Source organism: Plecotus auritus (genome assembly GCF_963455305.1).
Source record: "Plecotus auritus genome assembly, chromosome: 8".
NCBI classification, from domain to species: Eukaryota; Metazoa; Chordata; class Mammalia; order Chiroptera; family Vespertilionidae; genus Plecotus; species Plecotus auritus.
The window spans coordinates 132020176-132046759 of record NC_137782.1 but is presented as its reverse complement, the minus strand read 5'-3'; the positions used below and the strand labels follow the sequence as shown (position 1 = coordinate 132046759).

The 26584-nt window shown below is 42.0% G+C and overlaps 1 protein-coding gene across 8 annotated transcripts in view; it reads left to right on the top strand.

The window, feature by feature from the left end:
• Positions 1–26584, top strand: part of ANXA4 (annexin A4) — a 70797-nt gene that overhangs the window by 20303 nt on the left and 23910 nt on the right. For 6 of the 8 annotated variants that reach the window (XM_080683859.1, XM_080683857.1, XM_080683858.1 and 3 more), the window contains 3 exons: positions 13131–13176; positions 19207–19294; positions 23709–23803. In XM_080683859.1, coding sequence (XP_080539985.1) covers positions 13174–13176; positions 19207–19294; positions 23709–23803 — 186 coding nt within the window. In that variant the 5' untranslated portion in view covers positions 13131–13173. Of the gene's footprint in view, positions 1–1803; positions 1906–12738; positions 12917–13130; positions 13177–19206; positions 19295–23708; positions 23804–26584 lie in introns of those variants that run through there. The other 2 variants (XM_080683861.1, XM_080683860.1) reach the window with 2 other exon arrangements.

The following is a 26584-nucleotide window of genomic DNA, read 5'->3' as shown; positions in this document are numbered from 1 at the left end:
TTGAATACAAAGAGCCAACATGTAGTTATGCTTCAGCATCCATTCTACCACCATGGTATCTACCTCAACACCTCTTGGCTGGTTTGGGGGTGAGTAGGGTCACTAATAGGTCCACCTCACAGTTCCTTAACTCAGGTGTTCCATCTAAGGCGCTCCTCTTGCTTTATCCCTAAGGCTTCTGATTGCTGAGACAAGAGAAGCTATCAACCTTGGGATTTGAGCCTCAGGATATGGTAGCCTGTAGTTTGTGACTCATAGGGACAGGCCAGAGGTGACGCAAGTGCAGTTGGACCTATGAGAGTTCCTGGTAATAGGTCTGGAGATCAATGCCAGTAGCTTGTGATCAGCTGTGTCCCCTGCATTAAATTCTTACTTGCCTAGAATAATTTACTTATGGTATTTCTGAAGAAGGAACATGGAATTTAAGTGACCCTTGATTCTAAAATAACTCTGGAACTGAATCAGGAAACAAGATGAAAGCCTAACTATGCTGGACATTTTTTTTCCTTTGAATAATTGTTATACCTGAGAACATATGGTTTTACCCAGGATGCTGTGCAAAAGATATATAGATTTTTAGATTCTCCACTGAGTTGGATTTATACCTTAGAGTGGATATTGCTAAATGAAGGATAACAGCAGCATGCTTCCCCTGAGAGGCTACTGTCACCCTACAAAGCTGAGACCTTGGCCTCTTTTTATTGAGGCATAATTCACATACAATAAAATGCACACATTTTTAGTAGTTAGTTTGATGAGCATTTTTTTTAAAGGAGTTCACATTTTTTTAATTACTTTTACAAATTTCAGTAAAATACATATAAGATTTACCACATTAACTATTTTAAAATGTACAGTTCTTAAGTATTAGGTGTACAGTTAATTATTTTTAAGTACATTTACATTGTTGTGCAATCATCACCAACATCCATCCACAGAACTCTTTCATCTTACAAAATGGAAACTCTACCTGTTAAACTATATAACTCCATATTAGCCCCTTTTTCCATCCCCTGCCACTGCCATTCTACTTTCTGTTTTATGAATTTGACTACTCTGAGTATCTCACTTAGCATCATGTCCTCAAGGTTTATCCATGTTGTATGTAGCATGTGTCAAATTTCCTTCCTTGCCCAGCTGGTGTGGCTCAGTGGTTGAGCGTTGACCCATGAACCAGAAGGTCAGAGTTTGATTCCCTGTCAGGGCACATGCCAGGGTTTGCAGGCTTGATACCCAGTAGGAGGCGTGCAGGAGGCAGCCGATGATCAATGATTCCTTCTCATCATTGATGTTTCTCTCTTTTCCTCTGTCTGAAATCAATAAAAATGTATTTTTTAAATTCCTTCCTTTTTAAGGCTGACTAATATATCAATGTATTATGTACCACATTTTGTTTATCCATTAATTCGTCAATTGACACATGGGTTGCTTCCATCCTTTGGCTATTGCAAATCAGGCTGCTGTGAACATGAGTGCATAGATATTTCTGAGTCCAAGAAGTGGAATTGCTGGATCATATAGTAATTATTCTGTTTTTACATTTTTTAAAAGAATTTTTTCCAAAAGAATTTTTATTGACTTTGAGAGAGAGAGAGATGAAGGGAGAGAGAGAGAGAGAGAGAGAGAGAGAGAGAGAGAGAGAGAGAGAGAGACATCAATGTGAAAGTGAAACATTGATCGACTGCCTCCTGCATGCCCTCTAGCCAAGGATCAAGCAGAAACTGAGCATGTGCCCTGACTGGGAAAGGAACTGGCAACCTTTCATTCTTTTTTTTTATAATATATTTTATTGATTTTTTACAGAGAGGAAGGGAGAGGGATAGAGAGCTAGAAACATCGATGACAGAGAAACATTGATCAGCTGCCTCCTGCACACTCCCTACTGGGGATGTGCTCTCGACCAAGGTACATGCCCTTGACCGGAATCGAACCTGGGACCCTTCAGTCCCCAGGCCGACGCTCTATCCACTGAGCCAAACCGGTTAGGGCAGAACTGGCAACCTTTCGGTGCATGGGGCAATGCCCAACCAACTGAGCTGCATTGGCCAGGTCTATTTTTAACTTTTTGAGGAACCACCATGTTGTTTTCCACAGTGGCTGTACCATTTTATACATGGGGTCCAGTTTTTCCACATCTTCACTTACACATTTTCTGTTTTGTTTTCTAGAAACCATCCTAGTAGGTGTGAGGTGAGTTTTGATAATTGTATACATCTGAATACTACTACCCCAATCAAGATAAGGAACATTTCTATTACTCCCTAAAGTTCCTTCTCTCATGCTCCTCTGTAGTTAGTATCCCTTCTGCCTCTGCCTCACCACCACCCCCAATCCCTGACCCCAGGCAACCATTTTTGTGCTTTATAGCAGTATATATAAACTTTTTCTAAAATATATTTTTTATTGATTTCGGAGAGGAAGGGAGAGGGGGAGAGAGAGAGAGAAACATCAGTGATGAGAGAGAACCATTGATCGCTGCCTCCTGCATGCCCCGCACTGGGGATCAAGCCCACAACCCAGGCATGTGCCCTGACCAGGAATCGAACTTCGATCTCCTGGTCCATAGGTCGATGCTCAACCACTGAACCATGCCAGCCGGGCAGTATATATATAAGCTTTGCTTGTTCTAGAATTTCATATAAAACTTGGTTTGGCTTCATTTATTCAGAATAATGTTTATTTATCAATATTGTCTCTTATGGCTAGTACTCTTTTGTGTCTTCAGCAATCCTTGCCTACCTCAAGCTAGAGAATACAATAAACCCCAGTGCGACTGGCGTAATCGAAACTATGCTAATACTTCTTTAGTGAATACCATGGGGCTCAGAAACAAGGTGAGAGGAGGAGACTGTGGGTAGAGCTGAAAAGGGCTGTGGGGAACCTTCTTGGAGACCAGGCCTTCAGGAAGCCGAAGGAGCCAAGGTGATTAAAACTGGTCCAGTGGCTGCAGGAACAGCTAGTTCCTGAACAGCTAGTTCAGTTAGTCAGCAAGCATTTCTTGCAGGTGCACTGTGTTCAGTTCCGGTCAAGAGTGCATACTTCAGTTGCAGTCTGTGTCCCCAGCCCTGGTCTGGGCATGTGTGGGAGGCAGCCAATTGGTGTGTTTCTTTCACATCAATGTTTCTCTGTCTCTCCCCCTCCCTTCCACTCTCTCTGGGAATTAATGGGGGAAAATTGTCCTTGGTTGAGGATTAACAAACAAACAAACAAAAGAATTAGAAGCAGGAAAGTTGGGGGCCCAGGATGGGCATCTGGTGAGCAGAGTCCAGGGAAGTGCTGTCTTAGAATTCAGACAACTGTGAGGACAATGATTTTACCAGAGGATAGACGGACACACACACACACACACACACACACACGCACGCACAGTGCCTCATTGATTTGGTGGCCAAAGGGAAATCTGGTTTGACTTGCTGGTAGATGTGAAAGCCTGAACTCTGTACACTACAGACGTTTTTAATATGGGTCGAGTTGATAACCCCACCTTAGCTCACTGAACAGCTCACTAGAATATAAAGATAATGGGAAATACTTGGAGAGCAGAGTAATAAAAAGAATAGCTAATGTTTGTTGACTACATAATGTGTGCACCTTTATGATATAATAATTTGATTAATCTTTGCAAAACCCTATAAAGTATTGCTATTAATTCCATGTGACCAATGAGGAAATTTAAGTACAGAGAAATAACTTGCCCCAATCATACAGCTAGGAAGTGGGTATGGGAGGTTTACAAACCCAAGTGATTGGGCTCTGGACTCCAGCCACTCTGTTAGGATGGTGTGGTCTTTGAAGGAGGAGGTCCTGACTGAATGGCCATCATAGAAAATTAGCAAGTAGGCTGTGAAGTTGGCTTCACCAACTCAGATCAGGACCTTCGCATAGCCGTTTCTCATCAGAAGGATGGCATGGATGTTCCCATCTTAGTGCGCACTTGTGCTGTTCACGATGCCAGCACCTGCCAGACCTCGGGTCCGATGAGTGAACCCAACACGTTATTACCATGCACATTACACAGAAAGTGGTCTTGGGGCTGTTTTCTGTCTACAAAATGAAGGGGTGTGCTAGACACTCTCTCAAGTCTTCCCTACCTGATAATCCAGCACTGGCAGAAATGATCTCTTTAAGGGGGCAAGCATTCCTCCCACCCCCACCCCAATTTCTACTCCCACTTTCTTTGTGTACTTACATCTCAGCCTTCGAATTGCTCTCTCACCTGTGGTTAACTTAACATTTTTATCTTATTCTTATTGGAAAGGGGACCTGGCCCTGAACAGGTCTGCCTAGGGACAGCCAGTAGTGTCGTATAGGACAAATTTCACAATGTGAGTCCAGGTGAATTTTATTTTATTTTTTTAAAATATATTTTTATTGATTTCAGAGAGGAAGGGGGAGAGAGAGAGAGAGATAGAAACATCAATGATGAGAGAGATTCATTGATCAGCTGCCTTCTGCACACCCCCTACTGGGGATCAAGCCCGCAATCTGAGCATGTGCCCTTCACCGAAATTGAACCCGGGACCCTTCAGTCCGCAGGCCGATGCTCTATCCACTGAGCCAAACCAGCTAGGGCAAGGCCAGGTGAATTTTAGAGGATGTTTATTAAAGCTGGGGACAGTGAAACAAGAAAGAACAAGGGGAATGAGCCTAGGCTGGTCTGCTTTGGCTCACTAGGAAGTCAGAGAAAAAGCTGGGGGCGGGGGGCTTGAGGACAGGTTCAGGGTTTGTCTGGGATGAACTGCTGCTGCCCATTGCTTACCTGGTTGCAAGCCTCAGAGTTTAGGAGATGCAAGTCTGTGGGGGAAGAAGGCAGGGGAGGCACAGGCGGATGTGCTCCTGGGAAGGAGAAGGCTCGCTGAGTCCTTTGTCTGAGGCTTTTATCTCTCTCTTGCAGGCAGGAATCTTAGGGGAGTTTTCAGGGGAGGGTTTCAACAGAATATTTATCAGTTTTCTAGGTGTGCTCCTTCAGGGTTGTGGTCTTCACTGATTGATCAGTGTCAGGACAGGGAGACATTAGTCATTGCAGCACGTACTGGTGTTGCCCACTTGGTTTGCTGCTTTTCTGGATCTGGACTTGAGATACTACTGAGGCCTCCTGTTCCTAGGGAGGTGACCTTCTGTGTCTGCTGTAAATTGCTCTGCCAGTTTGTTCAGTTATGTCTCAGTTTCCCTGTTCCACTTGTCCTGGCTTACTGGCATGCCTCATTGTCAACTCCGTGATCAAAAGAACAGTTGTGTTTTAAGTCTAAAGGGGCACTGCCTCTACAACATAAGCAACTGCCACTGAGAGCTTGAGAAAACATGTCATAGCTGTGCCGAACCTATAGCTTTGAATGAAAGCCGGTAATGTTTTTGGTTCAGAGCAAAAGCTAGAAGAGCTATTTCTGGCATTTCTTTTTTTCACCTGCTACTGATGCATACTGGATAATATCATTATTGTATTCATGTGGCTAGCACTAGGATAAACATAATCAAAAGGATTGTTATTTCTAAACTCCTTTGATACTAGCTGCAGAGCACAGAACAAATAATACAAGACTGGCTTTCCTGATGCTGAGCCACTAAGCAGTGGCCGGGCCTGTCCTGTGGAGGAGTGAGCCCCATGACCAGAGGGAGAATGACTGAAAGCTGGAGATAACCGTTCAGAAAGGCTGTAGAGAGAACTTCCTTGCAGTGGGAAGGAAGTTCGACAGAGTCATCCCAACAGCCTCCAGAAAATGATCCCATATGCCTTTTCGGTTCAAGAATAGCTTCTTTTTAAACAATAGGCTACTCTTGAACCGAGAAGGCATATGGGATAATTTTCTATATGAAGGGGATACAGGTGGAGATTGAAGTGTGCCTTTTAGTGCCCAGAATGGTACCAGGCATGGACAGGCATTCAGATAATGCTTGCTGAATGAATGAACATGAAACATGAGTGAAACTATCATATCAGTCTCATGACTGTGAGCAATAATCAGCATCACCAACACGTCAGCTTCTTGTTTCAATGGTCACTGGTGTGGGAGGAGGGGAATCCAGTTTGTCTGCAGTTAAAAGGCAGAACAGTTCAAAAACACAGACACCAACAGAAAACCAGCCCACTAGAATTCCCGAGGTCTCCAGTTCACAGACTGTATTAGGAGTCACTCAGCTAACAAAAGAAAACCAGCCCTAGCTCGTTTGGCTCAGTGGATAGAGCGTTGGCCAGCGGACTGAGTTCGATTTCGGTTAAGGGCACATACCTCGGTTGCAGGCTCCATCTCTGGGCCTGGTTGGGACCAGTGCAGGAGGCAACCAATCAATGTCTCTCTAATATCGATGTTTCTTTATCTCTCCTCTTCCCTTCCACTCTTTCTAAAAATAATCAATGGAAAAATATCCTCGGGCCCTAGCTGGTTTGGCTCAGTAGATAGAGCATGGGTCTGTGGACTGAAGAGTCCCAGGTTCGATTCTGGTCAAGGGCACATGCCCAGGTTGTGGGCTTGATCCTCAGTAGTGGGCATGCAGGAGGCAGCCGATCAATGATTCTCATCATTGATATTTCTATTTCTCTCTCCCTCTCCCTTCCTCTTTGAAATCAATAAAAAATATATTTTTTTAAAAATAAATAGAAAAATATTATCGGGTGAGGATTACACCACCCCCCCCCCAAAAAAAAAGAAAAAGAAAAGAAAACCACTTGTGAAAAATTTCAAGCACTAAACTATGTAAGCTGAATTCAGTACCCAGAGAAACAGGATAGGGTAGCCATCCTATCTAATAAAGACGGAATATACAAATTAACCGTAACTCCATGACAAAGATGGTGGCGCTCACAGCCAATAAGGAGTGAATATGCAAATTGACACAACAAGGTCAGAGGTGGAAAGGCGGCTCCGGCTAGAGCCAAGGTGGTGCCGGCAGCAAGGGGAAGGAAGGCCTATTCTTGCACAAATCTTTGTGCATAGGGCCTATAGTATATTTATAAAGCTTATTAGAATATGCTTTGATTTGTGCCCCACTAGAAGTTTCTGTCTGGGGAAACTGAGGTATTATGTGAAGTAGAAAGACCTTGAGCAAGGCAAGGCATTGAGCAAAGAACAGTACCCAACCAATGCTCCCAACAATCGTGTAGGCCACCTCAGTGCTCTTTTTATTTTTCTAATCTTAATGTCTCCAAATGTTACTGAGTAGATTAGTAAGATAATGCAGAGGAGTATTTAATAGATGTTTCTTCCCTCCTTCCCCCTGCCTTTTAGACAAAGGAATCATTGGAGTAGAAACTTTAATAGACTGCTGTGAATAAGTGGCTAAAACTTAGACAAAAGTCTGTCAGTAAGTTACTTGCCAGGTGCTGGTTGGATTAGATTCTTTCCTAAGAATATTTAGGCAGGTTTCCAAATTTGTCTGCTTTGATTTAGCTCACACACTTTGTCTTTGATTAAATGTTTGACTCTTATTTCTCCAGACTCAAACCCCAGCTCTTCAAGTTCCTTTACTTTTAGAAGGATCTTAAGTTCCAAGGAAAAAGAGTTGCTTTCATTTTCCTACTACATAGACAGTTTTGAAAGCCTTCGTGTTTGGGTGGGGCCCAGTCACACCCTCCACAAATCTACAGGCTAGAAGTATAAATTTGTCAGCCTGGGGGTTGTAAAATGAAACCATGTACCAAAGAAAAATGGTGAATGACTCACGCACATGTGATCTTCCGGGAGGGAGAACGATTCAGTAAGAATGTGCCACAAGGACAGCAGATCCCTTCAGAATGACTGTTCTGGTTCCCTGTTCTGGGATGTGGGTCAATGTTATGAATCTGAATGAAGGCCACCAAGTTCAGTTGGGATCTCAAAGATAGTATCCGCTACTGGGGTGAATTCATCATGTTGCCACATCCAGCAGGACGAGGGAAATTGTATTCATCAGCACATCAAGAAGGGGTTCAACTCTTAGGGACAGGTTTATATTTACAGGCTTATCTCACACACACACACACACACACACACCATACTCATGCACGCACACATGCACTCATACACACACATGCATACATACACAAACAGAGACACTGCTAATTCATTTATTTACATTGAGAAATGCAACTGTTCCTTAGATAAAAAGCCTTATGCTCCAGTACTTTGTAGACAGGTACACCTGGGAAGCCAAACTCTAGTCCAGAGGTTGCTTGGCAACCATGGAAGTAGAACAAAGGGTTTTAGATGGAAAGAATTCATCTTCACAGTAAGGAAATAGCTGACTCTGGACCATTGGGTCCTAGGACTAAGCCACTCTTAGACTGGGCTTTGAATAATATTTCAGAGTAAGCCTCTCAGGATTTTTGTGTGGAGCTTGCATTATAATGGAAACAGTTCAGGAGCCATTCTTTCTCATTGAGATTAGTTTGTATATCTTTGTTTTGATGCTTATTTGCTGATTTTACTCACCTATGGCTCAGGGAACAGTATAATTTGCCTGCTTTCCAATTTTTGGGTATGTGGGGAGGAAGGCACCACACAGCCAGCTCCATGTAAGGCCCACTGAAGTATTACTTGAAATCTGAGGTTCTTGTTCCACAGACCTGCCTTCTGCCTTAAGGACATAAGAAACTTTCTACTTGAGTCAGCACTCAGCTTTCAATTTCTGGCAGTGATACCGGTGGGCAATTTGTTGGATGGTGTAATAATTATCCTTCTAGACATTCAACCTGAAAACAATATGGATGTGCTCTCCACATACTTCATTTTTCTTTATGAATCCATCGTATATTATCTCTGCAAATTTTTGTAATCTTACCTGAAATAGGTTGAACTTACTTACAACACATTATTTCCTTATGTGACTGCTATTGGAATAGGTTTCTTATGTTTAGTTCCTAGCGTTCTTTCCGTTTGCTCTAAAACCGTGGTTGGCAAACTGCGTCTCGCTCTTTGGCCCCTTGAGTGTGGCTCTTCCACAAAATACCACGGCCTGGGCGAGTCTATTTTGAAGAAGTGGAGTTAGAAGAAGTTTAAGTTTAAAAAATTTGGCTCTCAAAAGAAATTTCAATCGTTGTACTGTTGATATTTGTCTCCGTTGACTAATGAGTTTGCCAACTACTGCTCTAAAACAATGTCTTAAAATCTTCAGGAGCCCTACCATGAACCCTCATGGCAGAATTCCATATTGTAAAGAAGTAACTGTTTCCCACCCACATACTGCCTACCACTTAGGTTTTTTTAGTTGTCACAAACATATGGTCCCTTCAATCTTCATCTATCCTTCTTGAAGAATCCCGATGTTTTTAGGGTCATTTGAACCACACCCCGTCCTGAGTGTGTTTTATAGGTATCAAGGCTGAGCCACAGTTGTTCAATATTTTGCTCCACCTGTGAGCAGCAAAGGAATTTTTCAAACCCTGACACAAAGTCTGAGTCATTGTGAACTTGGTCACATTGTTCAGTTTATGGAACTGCAAGCTGGCCCTCAGAGAGAGAGAACGAATGAATCAAGGAAGCTGAGGCAAAAAAAGGATTCCTGTAAAGAATCCTTGGCTCTGCAGGGCGATAGGAAATATGGGAGGCCTTATAAGTGAGCTCCCAGGGAGAAGGGCCTTTCGTCCTTTGGGGGCTGGGCATTTTGTGCGTTTAAGAAGAGGCCTACTGCAGCTCTGTATTGGGAGAGGGGTGGTGGGGTTCCTTCCCCTCTTTCCACTCCTCCCCTATCCTTGCCAAGCATCACTGAGACCTTACTGGGTGCCAGATATTATGCTAGTAAGCATTCGTATGGATTAATTTTACATGGATTATCTGATATCTAATGGAAGAACCAAGGAGCACCTTTTCTACATTCATTTCTCTAATCTATTTAGAAACTATTTTGGTATAGTAAGTAATAAATGCACAGCAGCTGTCTCTCTATAAATGGGCTTATGCTGTGTGCTGTCCAAGTTTTAAAATAAATTGGCTAACAGTACCCTGTGTTCAAGTACGGTACATTTTTTTCCTTTAGTAAAATATTTCTAGCTCATTGAATAATAACCCTCAGTTATTCCAGAAAGCTTTGCTCGAACAGTCTTTCCACTTCTTGACGTGGACAAAAGAACTGAAAGGGACAGGCTGTATTAAAGTCTGGCTTCTGTGAGAGGTGTCCCCCTTCCCTGCTCTTTCACTCATTGTCATTTAGTCCAAAACCATGTGGAAGCAAGGGGAGAGCCCTTGCTCCTAAAAGCAGTGTCTGCCAGGCTGTCAACCAATCAGCAGCAATTCAATCCAACTCACATATTAATTATATTAATAATGAATGTGGGAGCATTTGATAATTTATATGAGATAAAACAGGGCCTCTGGATCAGGGGTGGGGAACATCCAGCTCATGGGCCATGTAAGGCCTGCAAAATCATTTGGTCTGGCCTTGCCAAGGCATTAGGGGTGAGTTAATTAAATGTTTGACCAAATATAGCAGGCTAATTTTTAAGTTAATAATTTTGTAGGCCCGCTAATGATGTTATAAATATTAAGATGGCCGTTGGCAGGGAAAAAATTCCCTGTTCCTACTCTAGATGAAGGAGTGGCTAAGGCCCATGAAAATCTCAAAAAGCCTTGCTCTTGGCTTACCCTGGCACATTCTGGGCAAATGTGAAAGAGGCACCTCTTCCTGCCTCCATAGATGGTCTTGGCCCTGCTCCATCCCCATTTCATGCCCCTTGTTCCTTTATTTTTAATATTTTATTTTATTGATTTTAGAGAGAGAGGAAGGGAGAGGGATAGAGAGATAGAAACATTGATCGGCCACCTCCTGCATGCCCCCATCAGGGATCTAGCCAGCAACCTGGGCATGTGCCCTTACCGGGAATTGAGCAGGTGACCTCTTGGTTCAGGGGTTGATTGCTCAACCACTGAGCCACACCAGCAGGGCTGCCCCTTGTTCTTGAAGCTTTTGTCCATCCCTCAAACACGGTAAGTTTATTCCTGCCTCAGGGCCTTTGCACTAACTCCTGCCTCTCTAGAACTTTGGATGGCTAGCCCCTCCTTAATTAAGTCTTAGCTCAATGTCATCTCCTTGACAGAACTGTCCATAGATGTGACAGTGCTCCAATAAGTCTTCATTGATGAACACTGAACATTGAGTTTCATATAATTTTCATACCTCATGAAATATTCTTTTGATTTTTTAAAAATATATCTTTATTGATTTCAGAAAGGAAGGGAGAGGGAAAGAGAGACAGAAACATCAACGATGAGAGAGAACCACTGATTGGCTGCCTCCTGCACATCCCCCAATGGGGATAAAGCCCACAACCCAGGCATGTGCCCTTGACCAGAATCGAACCTGGGACCCTCCAGTCCACAGACTGATGCTCTATCCACTGAGCCAAACCAGCCAGGGCTCTTTTGATTTTTTTTTTTTTATCAACTATTAAAAATGTAAAAACCCTTCTTAGCTTTTAGGCTATACAAAAAAACAGGATACCACGAACCTGTTGTATTTCCATCTTACTGGTATCTGAAATTATCTTATTTACTCATTTATTTGTTGTTCATCTCTCCGGGTGGTAGACTGTGAGCTCCTGGGAGGCAGGTTCTTTGTCTTAGTCACTGTGTAATCTCTATCAATTAGAACAGTGCCTGGAATGTGGAGATGCTTTATGAATATTTGGTGATAGGATGAATAAATCTATATGTTTCAATGAGCCACTAAATCCAACAAGGTCCTCCTTCCACATCTCTCTTATGTATACCTTCTTCCTCCAGGTGCCACACCTACCCAGGTCTTTGCCTCTGTCTGTCTGTACCTGTAGTAATATCTCAAGCCTTCCTGACCCCTTGTCTCTCTCCAGGCTACCCTACAGTATAGTCCCTTGCTAAATAAAGTATGTCTTTTACTATGTCATTTCTCTGTGAAAACCAAAACCTTTTCATAATTTCCCCATTACCTACAGTATAAAGTCCAACTCCTCAGATAGGCCCTTACTAATCAGTTCCCTGCCTGCTTTTCCAGCCTTCTTTCTGAGCCTTCCCTGGAATGAGCCCTCTGCTTGAACCCCTTCATCTCCTCATTGACCCTGAAGCCACTGCTCAGGCTGTCCCCCAGAACCCATTAGTATTCCCCTCAGGCAGGCATCCCTTGTGTAATAGGAGGTAAGTCTGCAATGAGGGATGGACAACAGGAAGGGTGGAGCAGAGTCTAAGGAAAGCCGGAAGATGAAAAGTGACCAAACGTGACTCTGTCGGTAATAAAGTGGGTTAAGGAGGATTTAGTTATTCGGGGAATCATTGAAAAGTGCTGCTTGGTAGGGTAATCTGGGCTAGTGCTTTTCAAACTACTATGCAGACAAATATTTGAGGAATCTTGCTAAAATGCAGATTCTGGACTTAGGTCTGGGGTAGGGCCTGAGATTTTGCATTTTTAACATGCTCCCCGGTGATACCCATGCTTCTGGCTCTGGGACGATTCTTTGAGTATCAAGAATCTAACTAAATGCTTAGGAAGGGAGCCTTTTCCATAGGACTTAGATATGGAAACAGGAATTGGCCTCCCTCAGAGACCGGCCTGTATATCATGAGAACCCCCAAAGGTCCTAGTCGACAATGAAGACATTTCTTGTGGTCTGAATGACTGGATGCATGAGAGGATTTAAGCCTTCTTGGGGAAGCAGGGGTTGCTGAAGAGAACTAATGTGTGTGTTAGGCTACAGCTTAAAAGAAGAAGCACCTTTAATTCCCGAGTTGGTGGCAGTGAAAGTGGCTGTTGAGAAATGAAAAGAAGCTAATGTTGGTTGGGCTGCTGGCCTGTCATCACACACACACACACACACACACACACACACACACACACACACACAACCAAGGAGACACCTCTTCTGATCCACTAGAACATACAGTTCAGAATCTAGGTTTTACTGGAGTACAAGCATTATACTTCACTGTAACAAAATAGGAATCATTTCTGTAATGTGTGTCTCCAAACAGAAGAGCAGGTAAAAAATTATTTTGCTGGTATAATAAACTTGCCTGTTCAAACAGTTTCTCTTTAATTATTAGCCTGGCCCTTGTATCTTTAGCTAATCAATAGCTGGCCTTTTGATGAAATTTCCCTATGGTTTAACTTCGTGCAAACTGTAAGTTGTCCAGATTAATGATTTTAATGGCACTTCCTTAACATCAGTAATTTCCTCTCTGCTTTTATCACAGAAGAACTTCTGCTTGGGTGACTGAACTCTGATCCTGACACAGTATGGTAAGTTGTGGAGTGCCTCACCCTACCAGGTGCCAGCTGCAGACAGGTACAGGGTGCTTACTTAGTGGCTATTGACTTATACAGAGGGTTGTTTGCTCAACAGAGGGCAGGGAGGAGGAAATGAAAAGGCAGTTTCTTTCTTTGTTTTAATATTTTTATTGATTTTAGAGAGGAAGGGAGAGGGAGAGAGAGATAGGAACATCAATGATGAGAGAGAATCATTGATCGGCTGCCTCCTGCACACTCCCTCTTGGAGATCGAGCCCGCAACCCAGGCATGTGCCCTTGACCGGAATCGAACCCGGGACCCTTTAGTCTGCAGGCCGACACTCTATCCACTGAGCCAAACCAGCTAGGGCAAAGCAGTTTCTTTTTTTTAAGCACCATTTTAATTTCTTTTGGGGGTGGTGAGTAACTTGACCCTGAAAAGTAATTCAAAGAGAATCCTTTGAGTCCTTCTAACATCCTGAAATACAGAAACAAGTTGTAGGCCATTATAGAAAATTTAGGCAAAGAAAAAGGAAAAACTGAAAACCCTACAGATTCTACCACCAGGAGATAAGTGCTGCCTGCATTTTGGTGTGACCGCATGGTTACAGACTCATCAAGAAGGCAGCATCCAGCCATATGGGCTTGTCACCTGCCTCCTGCTTTTGGCTGTGACCGGACTCCTCGGAGCTTGGTTATCTGATCTTTGAGACAGGCGAGCAATTGGATCCCTTTGAGAATTCCATAAAGTTCAATGCTGAGATGAAAACTGAGACTCTTAGTTACAAACATGGCTCTACCTGAGGCTGGCCATCTGCTCTCCTTCTCCCACCCAAATACGGTTTCTAAAAAGGCAGGTGATTCTGATCCCTGCTGTTTGGGAAGAGAATAATAGAAGTAGAATCTTATACCTGGGGAGAACTAGAGGTCCTCTCAGATCTGGACGCCTTCCTTTAGGAAGATGGACTTGTAAACTATCCTGAACAAATAGTAATATTTAAAAAATGTTTTACGTTAGACATTGCAGAATTTTCTTCATCATCCCTGGCAGTCAAAAGCTTACTCATGTCTGTTCCAAATCATTTATGCTTTCATTTAAAATTCATTCCTTCTTGATAGATTCTCCTTGGACATGTAAAACATTTATTCAGAAATGTTTACAGTGCCCTTACTTTGTGCCAGATATGGTATTTGGCTCTGGGGACTCAAAATTAATGGGACACCCTTCCTGTCCGTAACAAGTTCACAGCCTTCCTGCAGGTGATGACTGTAATCAAGTGGTCCTTTAATTTTCTTTTCTACTTTAGGAAAATTACCTCAGTTGCTCTCATCTTTTCTACTTGGTAAGGCCTGTTTGCCCATCATGACTGTTACTTATTGAACAGATGGAGGAAATTTTTTAAAAATATATTTTTATTGATCTCAGGGAATAAGGGAGAGGGAGAGAGAGATAGAAACATCAATGATGGGAGAGAATCATTGGTTGACTGCCTCCTGCACGCCCCCTACTGGGGATTGAGCCAGCAACCTGGGCATGTGCCCTTGACTGAAATCGAACCCAGGACCCTTCAGTCTGCAGACCTACACTCTATCCACTCAGCCAAACCAGCTAGGGCCAGATGAAAGAAATTTTTAAAAGAAAGGAAAAACACACAATACAATATTGTAATTTCTAATTATTTTTCATCATTTTATTTTAGACCCTACTCACATGTATCATGGTTTTTAAACAGTAGTAGTAATAAGAGCATAAATAAGTATGTATTTACTCTAATTTTTGCAATGCTAACATGTTTATATTACATTTTGTACTTTATTAAAATTATTTAATCTAGATGATGAAAGTATGGGTGTTTTCATTTTCTTCTTAAATTTTAAAAAATATTTTCTAAATCTAGACAATGATTATATGATACATTTCTAAAAGGAAAACGTGTTTGTTTGTTTGTTTTTAAATATATTTTATTGATTTCTTACAGAGAGGAAAGGGAGAGGATAGAGAGTTAGAAACATCGATGAGAGAGAAACATCGATCAGCTGCCTCCTACACACCTCCCACTGGGGATGTGCCTGCAACCCAGGTACATGCCCTTGACTGGAATCGAACCCGGGGCCCTTCAGTCCGCAGGCCGACGCTCTATCCACTGACCCAAACCGGTCAGGGCAGGAAAACGTGTTTTAAAAGCTATTGTACTCAGGCATTTTAAAAAATTATAGAGGTTTAATTTACATACAGTGAAATGCAGAGCCCTTAAGGTTACTGGTAAATGAGTTTTGACAAATATTTGTACCATGTAATGTATGTCTCTATCACGATAGGTCGTTTTATCACTCCAGGAAGTCCATTCATGCCCCTTCCAGGTCCCTACTCTGCTCCTCACCCCACACCGGAAATGCAGCCATTTTTCTGATTGTTATCACCATAGATAGTGACTGTTTTGCCTGTTCTAGAACATCCCATAAATGTAAACATAGAGCATGTACTCTTTTGTATCTGGCTTCTATTGCTGAGCATTATATTTTTTGTAATCCATCTGTGTTGCTCTATCAGCAATTTGTTCCTCCATTGCTTTTTATTGTTGATTAGTATTTCATTATGTTGCATTCCAATCCTTTTTACCTTTATCATCTTTATTATCATTTCAATAACCGAATAATATCTCATTGATTGTGCTATAACACCTATTTCTAGCTATTCATTTTTGTCATTCTCCCCCACATCCTTTCTGTTTCCTTTGCCTGCTATCACAAGAAATTTTCCTGGGGTGGAATCCCCTGCCTTCCCAGAATGAATAATGGTACATTATGCCCTGGAATGTAATCAATACAAATATTTTAGAGGTAACAGGAACAAATTTCCCAAGCTTATCTTTTTCCTGGAAAAAAAAAAGAATCACTAAGAATGCTAATTGATAAGCTGAACCATGTTTGCAAATCCCTCTATCGATTCATCTTGTTAGATAGTAACTTTCATCTCTTAGTCCCTTAGTAATGCATTTTGCTTCAAAGTTGAATGTAGTGTTGGAGTACCATCCAATTTTTTTTTCAACACTGGAGTTCCAAAAGAACCTTGTGAAACACTCAACTCAGGAAGCTGTCTCATGATAGGGTCAAAGGCTGAATTAGGCCATGTTGGAATTTTGATAGCGAATTATAAATATGCTTATTATAGCCAATATACACTGAATGGCCAGATTATTATGATCTCTGAATGCATAACAATCTGGCCACTCAGTGTATATCCTATATAATAAAAGGCTAATATGCAAATTGTCCCCTCGACCAGGAGTTCGACCAGCAGGCAGGCCAGCCAACTGCCCATGTCCCCTCCACCTGGCCAGGCTGGCCGAACCCACCCATACACGAATTCATGCACCGGGCTTCTAATATATATATATATATATACACACACACACACACACACACACACACACACACACACACACACACACACTGAGTGGCCAGATTATTATGTGTTCAGAGATCATAATAATCTGGCCACTCAGTGTATAGTAGAAGAAAAGAAGTGCCTGTGTTAATTTCCTATAACAAAGTATTACGACCTGGGTGACTTAAAATAATAGAATTTTGTTTTCTCACAATTCTGGAGCCCAGAAGTTTGTAATCAAGGATTGGTACAGCCATGATCTCTCTAAAACCTATGGGGTGGTTTGCTGTTAATCTTTAGGTGTTCCTTAACTTGTAGCTGCCTAACTCCCATCTCTGCCTTAATCGTCATGTGGTGTTCTCCCTGTGTGAATTTGTCTTCACATGCTGGTTTCTTATAAGGACACCAATCATATTGGATTAAGGAATCCACTCCAATATGACCCCATCTTAATTTATTAATTACATCTACAATGACCCTATCCTCTATAGTAAAAGGCTAATATGCAAATTGTCCCCTTGACCGGGAGTTCAATTGGGAGTTCAACCGGGAGTTCGACCAGGGGGCGCAGCTGCCCGCAGCCCCTTCCCCCAACCAGCCTGGCCTGATCAGCCCTGATTGGGGCAGGCCAGCCGGACCCCGCCTGTGCACGATTTTGTGCACCAGGCCTCTAGTTTCCAAATAAGATCCCATTCTGAAGTACTGGGGCTTAGAACTTTAACATATCTTTTTGGGGGGAGGGGGCTACAATTCCACCCATAGCAGTATCCAAGAAAGTTAAGGTCATAGATTTCTACTTTCCTCTGTCAGGTGTATGAGGATGATGACCAAGTGCTGGATGCTGACCATGTCTAGGAGGTGAATGACTGATCTTTCAACATATGAGGCCCACACTTTCTGGTACCTGAGGCCTTTGGATGGGCTTGATGTGGTCCAGAGTGGGCCTGAGAGGGCCAGGCCAAGGTGGACCAGCTCAAAGAGCTCAAGTCTGACTTGCCAGAGAACTTCCCTAGTGTATAAAACTCCTCCATGCCTTTAGATGACCCATATTACGTTGTTGGGGCAAATTAAATCATTAGAAAGCTTTACATCTATTCTACATGGTTTTTGACACCTAGTACCAATGTTCTGTTCTGGGTTTTGCTTTGGCATTATCCCATAGGCTTGCATTAGGGATTTTAACAGAAATATATATATATATATATGAATCTCACAATTATGTTTATTGTGGAAATGTTGCTGAAATCATATTTAATTATGGTGATGATAGCCACTGAGGTTGAGATTTTGTTTTAGAGTTTACTGTTTGCTGGGTTCTATGCTAAGTGCTTTCCTATATTATCCTGCTTCATTATTACAACAACCCTGTGAGTTGATGTCATTATTCTTAATATACAGGTGGGAAAAATGAAATTTTCCCTAGACCCGTGGTCGGCAAACTGCGGCTCACGAGCCACATGCGACTCTTTGGCCCCTTGAGTGTGGCTCTTCCACAAAATACCACGGCCTGGGCTAGTCTATTTTGAAGAAGTGGCGTTAGAAGAAGTTTAAGTTTTAAAAAATCTGGCTCTCAAAAGAAATTTCAATCGTTGTACTGTTGATATTTGTCTCTGTTGACTAATGAGTTTGCCAACCACTGCCCTAGACCATACAACTAGAAAGAATTGAAGCCAAGATTCAAACTCAGATCTATCCCACTCCGATTTCTGTGTTCCTTCCCACTAAGCTTTACTATCTCTCACTATAGCCTATAAAAAATTAAAATAGAACCACAGTATCATTAGCATTACTAAAAAATGTTAACACTGATTCCTTAATGTCATCAATATTTTCAGTGTTCAAATTTCCAATTGTCTCATAAATATCATGTTTTTTCCCTGTTTGATTCAGGAGGCAAATAAGGTTCACCCCTTACGATTTTTTATATGCCTTTCAAATCTCTTTTTAGCTGTAGTTCTTCTCTATCTCTCTGTTTTCTAATTTCCCTTGTAATTTTTTTATCTATAACCCTGTTGTGTGGCTTAATATTTTCTTCTCTCATCTTTACTGTAAGTTGGTATTGGACTCTAGAGGCTTGATCAGATTCAGATTTGATTTTCTTTTTCCCTTTGTGTGTGTGGGGAGGAGAGGGGGTTGGGGGAGCAAAATTACTGCATCAGTTGCTGTATGACTTACTTTACCACTCTGCTTTTTGCCCACCACCTTGAACCACCCTGGCCTCTGTCCAGCTGCTCCCATAACAGCTAGTTCCAGCCTCAGGGCCTTTGTCTTAGCTGTTTCCTCTGCTTGTAACACTTTCCCCCTGATCTTTGCATGGTCAGCTGCTTCATGTCATTGGGATCTCGGCCTATATGTCACTCCGCAGAGCAGCCCCTCCAGGACCTCTCTCTCCGATCCATAACACTTCTCACCACCGGACACGTGGTGGAATATTTATTTGTTGGCTTGTTTACTACCTGCCCTCCCCTCCCCTCCCCCCTGAACTAGAACATCAGCTCCATGAAAGCAAGAACCTCGTCTCTCATGGTCCCTGTTGCATTCCTAGCACCTAGAATACTGTCTGGTCCATGGTAGGTGCTCAGCAAATTTTGCTGAATGAGATGCCTCCATGTCGGTAAGATGCTGCCTCTCAGGCACCTCTTTCTCTGTGTTCAGGCAACCAAAGGAGGCACCATCAAAGCGGCTTCGGGATTCAATGCCACAGAAGATGCCCAGACCCTGAGGAAGGCCATGAAAGGGTTGGGTAAGTGCTGTGTGTCACAGAGTCACAGTGTGCTGTGTCCACTGTCCACTGTGAATAGGTCTCATTCTAAAAAAACACCGTGGGAACCAGTTGGCTCTTCAGGACAAATTAGATGGAAGGGTCTTAATTATTAATTTTACTATAAAATTTTTAATTTAATGTTCTCATTCTATCTTTTTCCAATTATTTAAATCTGTTTTTGCATTACAGCATTTTGAATCGATATGTAAATATTTAGAAATGTATTTGTTCTCCAATTAATGCTAGATGGGTGTAGTGCCATAAGGTTTATAAAGCACTTTCACAAATACTATCTCAGCGAGTATACACAGTGACCCTGTGATTTAGTGAAAGCAGCTATTTGCTACTGTTACTTTTGCCCCATTTTACAAATGTGAAATTGAGCCCCAGAGAAGTTAAGTAACATAGTAAGACACATAGTAAATAGAACTGAGCCATGACTCACACTCAGCAGAGCCCAGTGCCACGCTCGGCTTCCCACTCTAAGGTCACATTCTTTCACCGGAGTCCCTCTGCCTGTTGCTGTGATAGGTACCGCTGCCCAGGCCCAACGTGCAGTGTATGGGACTTTATGTGAGAAGGCTGTGTGTACACAATTAGGAGGGCTTGCCTTCCCGTGCACTACCCTCCATTTAGCTCCCTGAGGCCAAGGCTTCATGCCAGGTGCACTGCAGGCTACCCTGGCTTAGGTCCTTGCCCGGGTGGACATTTGGCCAGAGAAGTGCTCCCTGGTTGTAGCTGCTATTTAGAATTTCCCTGAGATTTAGATAAAAATCTTGGCCATGAGACCTCAGTCCTCGGTTTTTCTAAGAAGAAATTATATTACTTAGCCCCAATGCTCCTAATAGCAGCAGCAACAATAGCAATAATAATAAACATTTGGTAAGCCCTACTATGTGTCAGGCACAATGTATTTCATGGATTAACTGTTATAATCCTGATAGCAGTTTTACTGATGTGAAAGTTGAGATTTAGCCTGGCCGGCATGGCTCAGTGGTTGAGCGTACCTATAAACCAGGATTCCCGGTCAGGGCACATGCTCGGATTGCAGGCTTGATCCCCAGTAGGCAGCGTGCAAGAAGCAGCCGATCGATAATTCTCCTTCGTCATTGATGTTTCTCTCTCTCTCTCTCTCCCACCCCCTTCCACTCTGAAATCAATTAAAAAATATTAAAAAAAGAAAAGTTGAGATTTAGGGAGGTTTGCTAACTTGCCCAAGGTCTCAGAAGTAGTCAGTGTTAAAGTCAGGATTCTAGGCAATTGCAGATAGTCTGACTGCAGAGCTGGAGTTGGAGCCACTGTGCTATAATGCTGCCCAGCTCTGAACCGATCTTTGTTCTAAGTCTATGTATTTATCTCCTCGTTTTCTGTTTTTCATTTTTTTAAAATAAGAAAATGTACTTGGCCCCTTCTTTTTCTCAGGTTTACCCCAATTCTTTGATATATATAAAGAACACCAACATTTCAGAACTTGGACCACATGGCATTCAGAATTGTCAAAATCAGTGTCAGGAGACATTTGACAGAGCCAATGCTTTTCAGTGCTGCTGTGTGGGGACCAATGTAAGTTGGACGGTTGGAGGAGACAAGGGTTATAAAACATAGTCCTTGTGATCAACTAGTCCATGGATACTAGGTGGCTAAGGCAAATACAGAAATAACTGTGATCAGTTCATAATATGATAGCGATAGGAAGGGCACAAATAAGATCCTATTAGGGTTCAGAGAGGAGATATGAACCCCCACACTGCATTTGGGGACACCTGGTAAAACTTCCTGTAGACTTTGAGGTGGGCCTTGGGAAACAGATTGAGTTTTAATAAGTAGAGCTAACAGAGGATGCGTTTCAGGTGAATGGAATAGTATGAACAAAGACATGGAATGAGTGTGAGGATCATCCCATTTTCCAGTTTAGCTGAGGCCTTGGCAAGTCTCGGTAAATACATGGGAAGGTCGCTCGAAGCAGGAGGTACTTGCAAAGCAGGAGCTGGCTGGTTGGGAACTGTCGGAGAAGGCAGGTATCAAAGGGAAGTCTTAGAGTGCTACTGAAAAGGCCACCTATGGGATCACAGACACTGAGGGTGGGATGGCCCAAAGGCATTGGCCAGGAAACAACCAATGCCAGAATCACGATGCCAAATGGAGAGGCTTAGGGAGACAAACCAATAGATCGGTAGTGAAGGAGGTCAGGAGAACGGAGTACAGCACAGTGGGGTCAAGTACAATAATTCAAGAGCTTAGTCTGTGGGTTTGGCTGCCTGGTATCCTTTTATATGGATCTCTCTTCACACTAGTGATGGGATGCTGTACAGAGTCTCAAATGCCTGTAGTAAAGCCAGCAAACAGTGGGGGGCCATTGTGTATTCCTGGCTAGGGGAGGGGACACTGTGAGAGCTTTTCTTATAGGAAAATGAACCTGGCAAAACTTCAGAAAGACAGATTAGTAGGTAAGAATACTGGTTAGCAGATGTTTGCAGTTGTTTAAGAAAAAAACCTGAAATCCTGAATGGGAGTGGCAGTGGTAGGAATTCAAAAGAGGGAACAGATGCAAAAAAGATCCCAGAGCTAGATTTTGCATGACTTGGCAGGAAATTTGAATGTGGAGGAAGAACGAGGGTAAAAAAAAAAGTCCAAGCTATTTTGAGGGTTCAGACTTCACTGGAAGAAGGATGATGCCTTTCACAGAAAATGTGGTAAACAGAAGGTGATGAGACTTTTCTCCCTACCTGCAATTTCTGAAAAAGTAATGGTTGTATCTATTTCTTTTTATATATTTTTATTTGATCTCAGAGAGGAAGGAAGAGGGAGAGAGAGATAGAAACATCAACGATGAGTGAGAATCATTGATTGGCTGTCTCCTGCATGCCCCCCACTGGGGATCAAGCCCGCAACCAGGGCATGTGCCCTTGACCGAAATAGAACCTGGGACCCTTCAGTCCGCAGGCCGACGCTCTATCCACTGAGCCAAACCGGCTAGGGCATGGTTGTATCTATTACCCTCTTTAAAAGAGAGAGAAAGAGAAGTGGATGCCCAAGGTATGTTTAAAGTCTTATCGTTTCTTCTCTACACCTTACATTTTTCTGGATCTCTGATCTTGCAAAGAAGAACCCTGGTGAATTTATAGTTTTTCATTTCTCTGAAATATTTCAATAGAATCTTCTATAACCCATAACAACTCCCACACAGCACAAAAATGAGGAAACAGAAAACTCACAAAACATATATGAACATGCAACTATTGCTAAGACAAGGGACCAATTTGAAAAATCAGAATTAATGCCCCTGTCAAAAAGCTGCTGCAAAAAAAATCAGGCAAACACAACTTAGGGCATTTCTAATTTGTAATTCATATTGTGAAGTTTTGGTAATGTATTGCATCATGGAAATTTATAGGCAATTATAAAAAAGGAACCATCTGAGATCAGGAAAGACAGCTTGGAAATGAAAAACACAATTATATTAAAATGCAGTAGATGCAGTGAGCAGCTTAAATGCCAAATCAGTGAATTAAAAGACAAATTTGAATTGTTTCAAAACTCAGAGAAAATTATAAAGAGATTAAAAATGAGGAGAGAAAAGGTAAGAACATAGAAATAGATACAGGAGATCCAAAAGGCAGTGTAACAATTCCAGAGGAAGGGGAAAAGCATGCCCCCAGTCAACATTATTGACTAAGTGCTAAGTCAGCGATTTTCAACCTTTTTCATCTCATTGCACACATAAACTAATTACTAAAATTCTGACAAAAAGTTAGGTATAATTTTGATTGACTTGCAAAAAAATAACTATAGTAATTACGTACCCTTTTTGCTCCAAAGTGACTTTTTAAAAAAATCAGGTGCCTATACTTGTATATAAGGATTTCTGGTACCAAGAATTAACCAATCAGATGCAACCTTAATATGTGACATGACCAACAAGATGCAATTGTATTATATGACTTATATATTTTTGGTTCAAATGGGGCATTCAAACCCAGCAAATATTGTTGTGTTGGCTGCTGTCATTTTCTTATTTGACAATCTAAGGGAAAAGAGAGGTCAGTGCCTTTTAAATAGTCAAGTATTGCATGTTTTAAAAATTCTTGCATCACACCGGTAAATCTCTGTGCTAAGTAATTCACTTTATTGTTCTAGTTAACACTTGTAGTGACCTTGAGATCACTCACATTTATAGATAAGGAAAATAATGCTCAAAGAAGTCAACTATTTTGTTTGGTGGTATATCGTTAATTAGAGAGGCTAGGACTAGTGTCTGTGTTCCCCCAAAATAAACAAACCTCTTTTCTTAGAAAGCTCTCTGCATGTGTTTGGGTGACTTCAGTTTCCACAGAGGAACTCATTTTCTCATTCCTCTCTCAAATCACACTCACTATCTTCGCTGCACCGCCAGGCACCGATGAAGATGCTATCATCAGTGTGCTCGCCTACCGCAACACGGCCCAGCGCCAGGAGATCAGGACAGCCTACAAAACCACCATCGGCAGGGTAGGTCACAGTCTCTCTGATCTAGATGCCTGAAGTGGCCCTGTGTTTTTGAAAGGTGGATGCTTTGCCTTGTTTAAAGATGGTCTTGAAAAAAACACACAAAGCGGTTTCAACATATTTCCTCACCTCTCCTTGGCAAGAAGAGATTTCAGGGAGCTCTTGATTCACAGAGCTCAGGGCCAAGCTTGGTCTCTTCCCACCCAGACTTTGCAGGGACCTGGTTGTTGAAGGGACTCAACCATTGAGCCCCAGGCAGAGCTGAGTTTCCAGCGCTGCTTCCCTGACCCTGACTAGGCTTCTTTTAGGCCACTGTGGATGAAGACCCCCCACACTGACTGAAATATTTAAATCCGGTTTGTTTCAAACAGGCTCTCCTAGGACTTAGGGTCTATTCCGACTCTCCCACATAAACCTGTTTGTAGCATATGTGCATTCCTTGGATGATCCTCAACTGAGGAACCCCTCAGATTCTAGAATGGGGCTTATGTGTTTGTGTATATATATGCAATTTATTAATGTATGTATTCAGAGCTTGTTTATTCACCGTGTTTTCCTCCTTCTGGTTTGAATCCCACACCCCTCAGGAACCCTCCCCAGTCATTTTCACCGACTCACTTACCAGAGTCATTACATCCCATTTTTCCACATCACTGAAAACCTATCTGTGTGATGAGTGAGATTCTTTTTATTGAGGAAACATCAATGAGTTTTCCAGGTCTCAGAGTCCAGAAACTCTGACAAGTGTTTCTATTCTTGAGATACTTTACAACCAGTCAGACTGTGGCTACTACTCAAAGAGGCATTAAACTGCTGGGTGGGAGAGGGGCGGGGGTGGCTCAGCTGCTCCCCAGAGCATCTGCATCAAACCTTGCTGGGCACCCCAGTAGGGAACGTGATAATCCGTAGCTCAGACTGTCTCCATTCCCAATGAAATTTAATGAACACAAATAGGCATGGATGTGCATGTGATATGGGAACTAAAGCATGTTGCCACACACATTTGGGGTTAATTATTCCAAACTTCAGAACTAAGCTAATCTAATGGCAGTTTCTTAAGATGACCAGCCTTAATGGATTAAGCACTAATGTATTTGTTCATTCATTCATTTGATATTCAGATGTAATATAAAAATATTCACAATAGATTGAAATACTGTGCTACGGAATCAGGTTTGTGAGGATCAGAGATCTGGACTTGACTAGCAGATTGGCTCCTTATTGGTTGGTTGATCTTAAGCTGGTTCTTAAACTCTCCCAACCTAGAAATGTAAATAAATGTTTTTAGAATTCGGTACTTTGTCCCAATAATTACAGTTCTTTTTAGGAATTGAGCTGTAACAAATAATTATGAATGATCAAAAAGATACAACTAAATGCCTATGTATTCAATATTAGAAAGACAGAAACAGGGGACTGGTTAAAGAAATTATATTGCATTTATATATAGAAATTTCTGCAGCTATTAAAAATGTCATAGGTGAAGACTCAGATACAGAGAACAAAATGACAGTTGACCAAGGGGAGGGTGATTGGGGGACTGGGTGAAAAAGGAGAAGGGATTAAGAAGTACAAATGGGCAGTCACAAAATAGTCATGAGGATGTGAAGTACAGCATAGGGCCCTAGCCAGTCACGGTTTGATTCCTGGCCAGGGCTCAGTGGATAGAGGGTCGGGCTTCAGGCTGAAGGGTCCCAGGTTTGATTCTGGTCAGAGGCGTGTATCTCAGTTGCAGGCTCCTCCCTGGCCTGGGCCCTGGTCGGGCCTCATGCAGGAGGCAACCAATAGATGTGTTTCTCTCACATCAATATTTCTCTCTGTCTTTCCCTCTCTCTAAAAATCAATGGAAAAATATCCTTGGGTGAGGATTTAAAATTTTTAATTTAATTTAAAAATAAAGTAAAGCATAGGGAATATAGTCAATAATATCATAATAACTATGTATGGGGCAAGATGGGTACTTGAAACATCAGGGGGACCACTCTGTAAAGTACATGATTTTCTAACCACTATACTTTATATCTGAAACTAATACAGAATAATATTGAATGTAAACTGTAATTGAAAAAAATGTCATAAGTGAATATTGACTGGAAATATATATATTGTTTTGTATACAAATACACTTAAGTTAGTGTCTTAAACTTTTTGATCTCAGGACACCTTTATACTTTTTTTTTTTTTTAATATATTTTATTGATTTTTTTTTTTACAGACAAGAAGGGAGAGAGATAGAGAGTTAGAAACATCGATGAGAGAGAAACATCGATCAGCTGCCTCCTACACACCTCCCACTGGGACGTGCCCGCAACCAAGGCACATGCCCCCGACCGGAATCAAACCCAGGACCTTTCAGTCCGCAGGTCGATGCTCTATCCACTGAGCCAAACCGGTTTCGGCAGGACACCTTTATACTCTTAAATTATTTAGAACATTTTGTTTTTATGGTTTATATCTATTGATATTTACCATATTAGAAATTAAAATTTATGACACTTTAAAATACATACTTGTTGTTAATTTATTAAGAAAATAATAAAGCCATCACATGTTAATACAAATAAAACTTTCATGAAAAATAGCTATATATTCCAAAAAGAATTTTAGTGAGAAGATTGGCATCCTATCTAATAAAGAGGGAATATACTAATTGACCATCACGCCCTCACAAAGATGGCGGCGCCCACAGCCAATAAGGAGGGAATATGCTAATTGACTGTCACGCCCTCAAAGATGGTGCGCCCACAGCCACAAGATAGTGGTGCCCAGTCCCCTCAGCCCCAC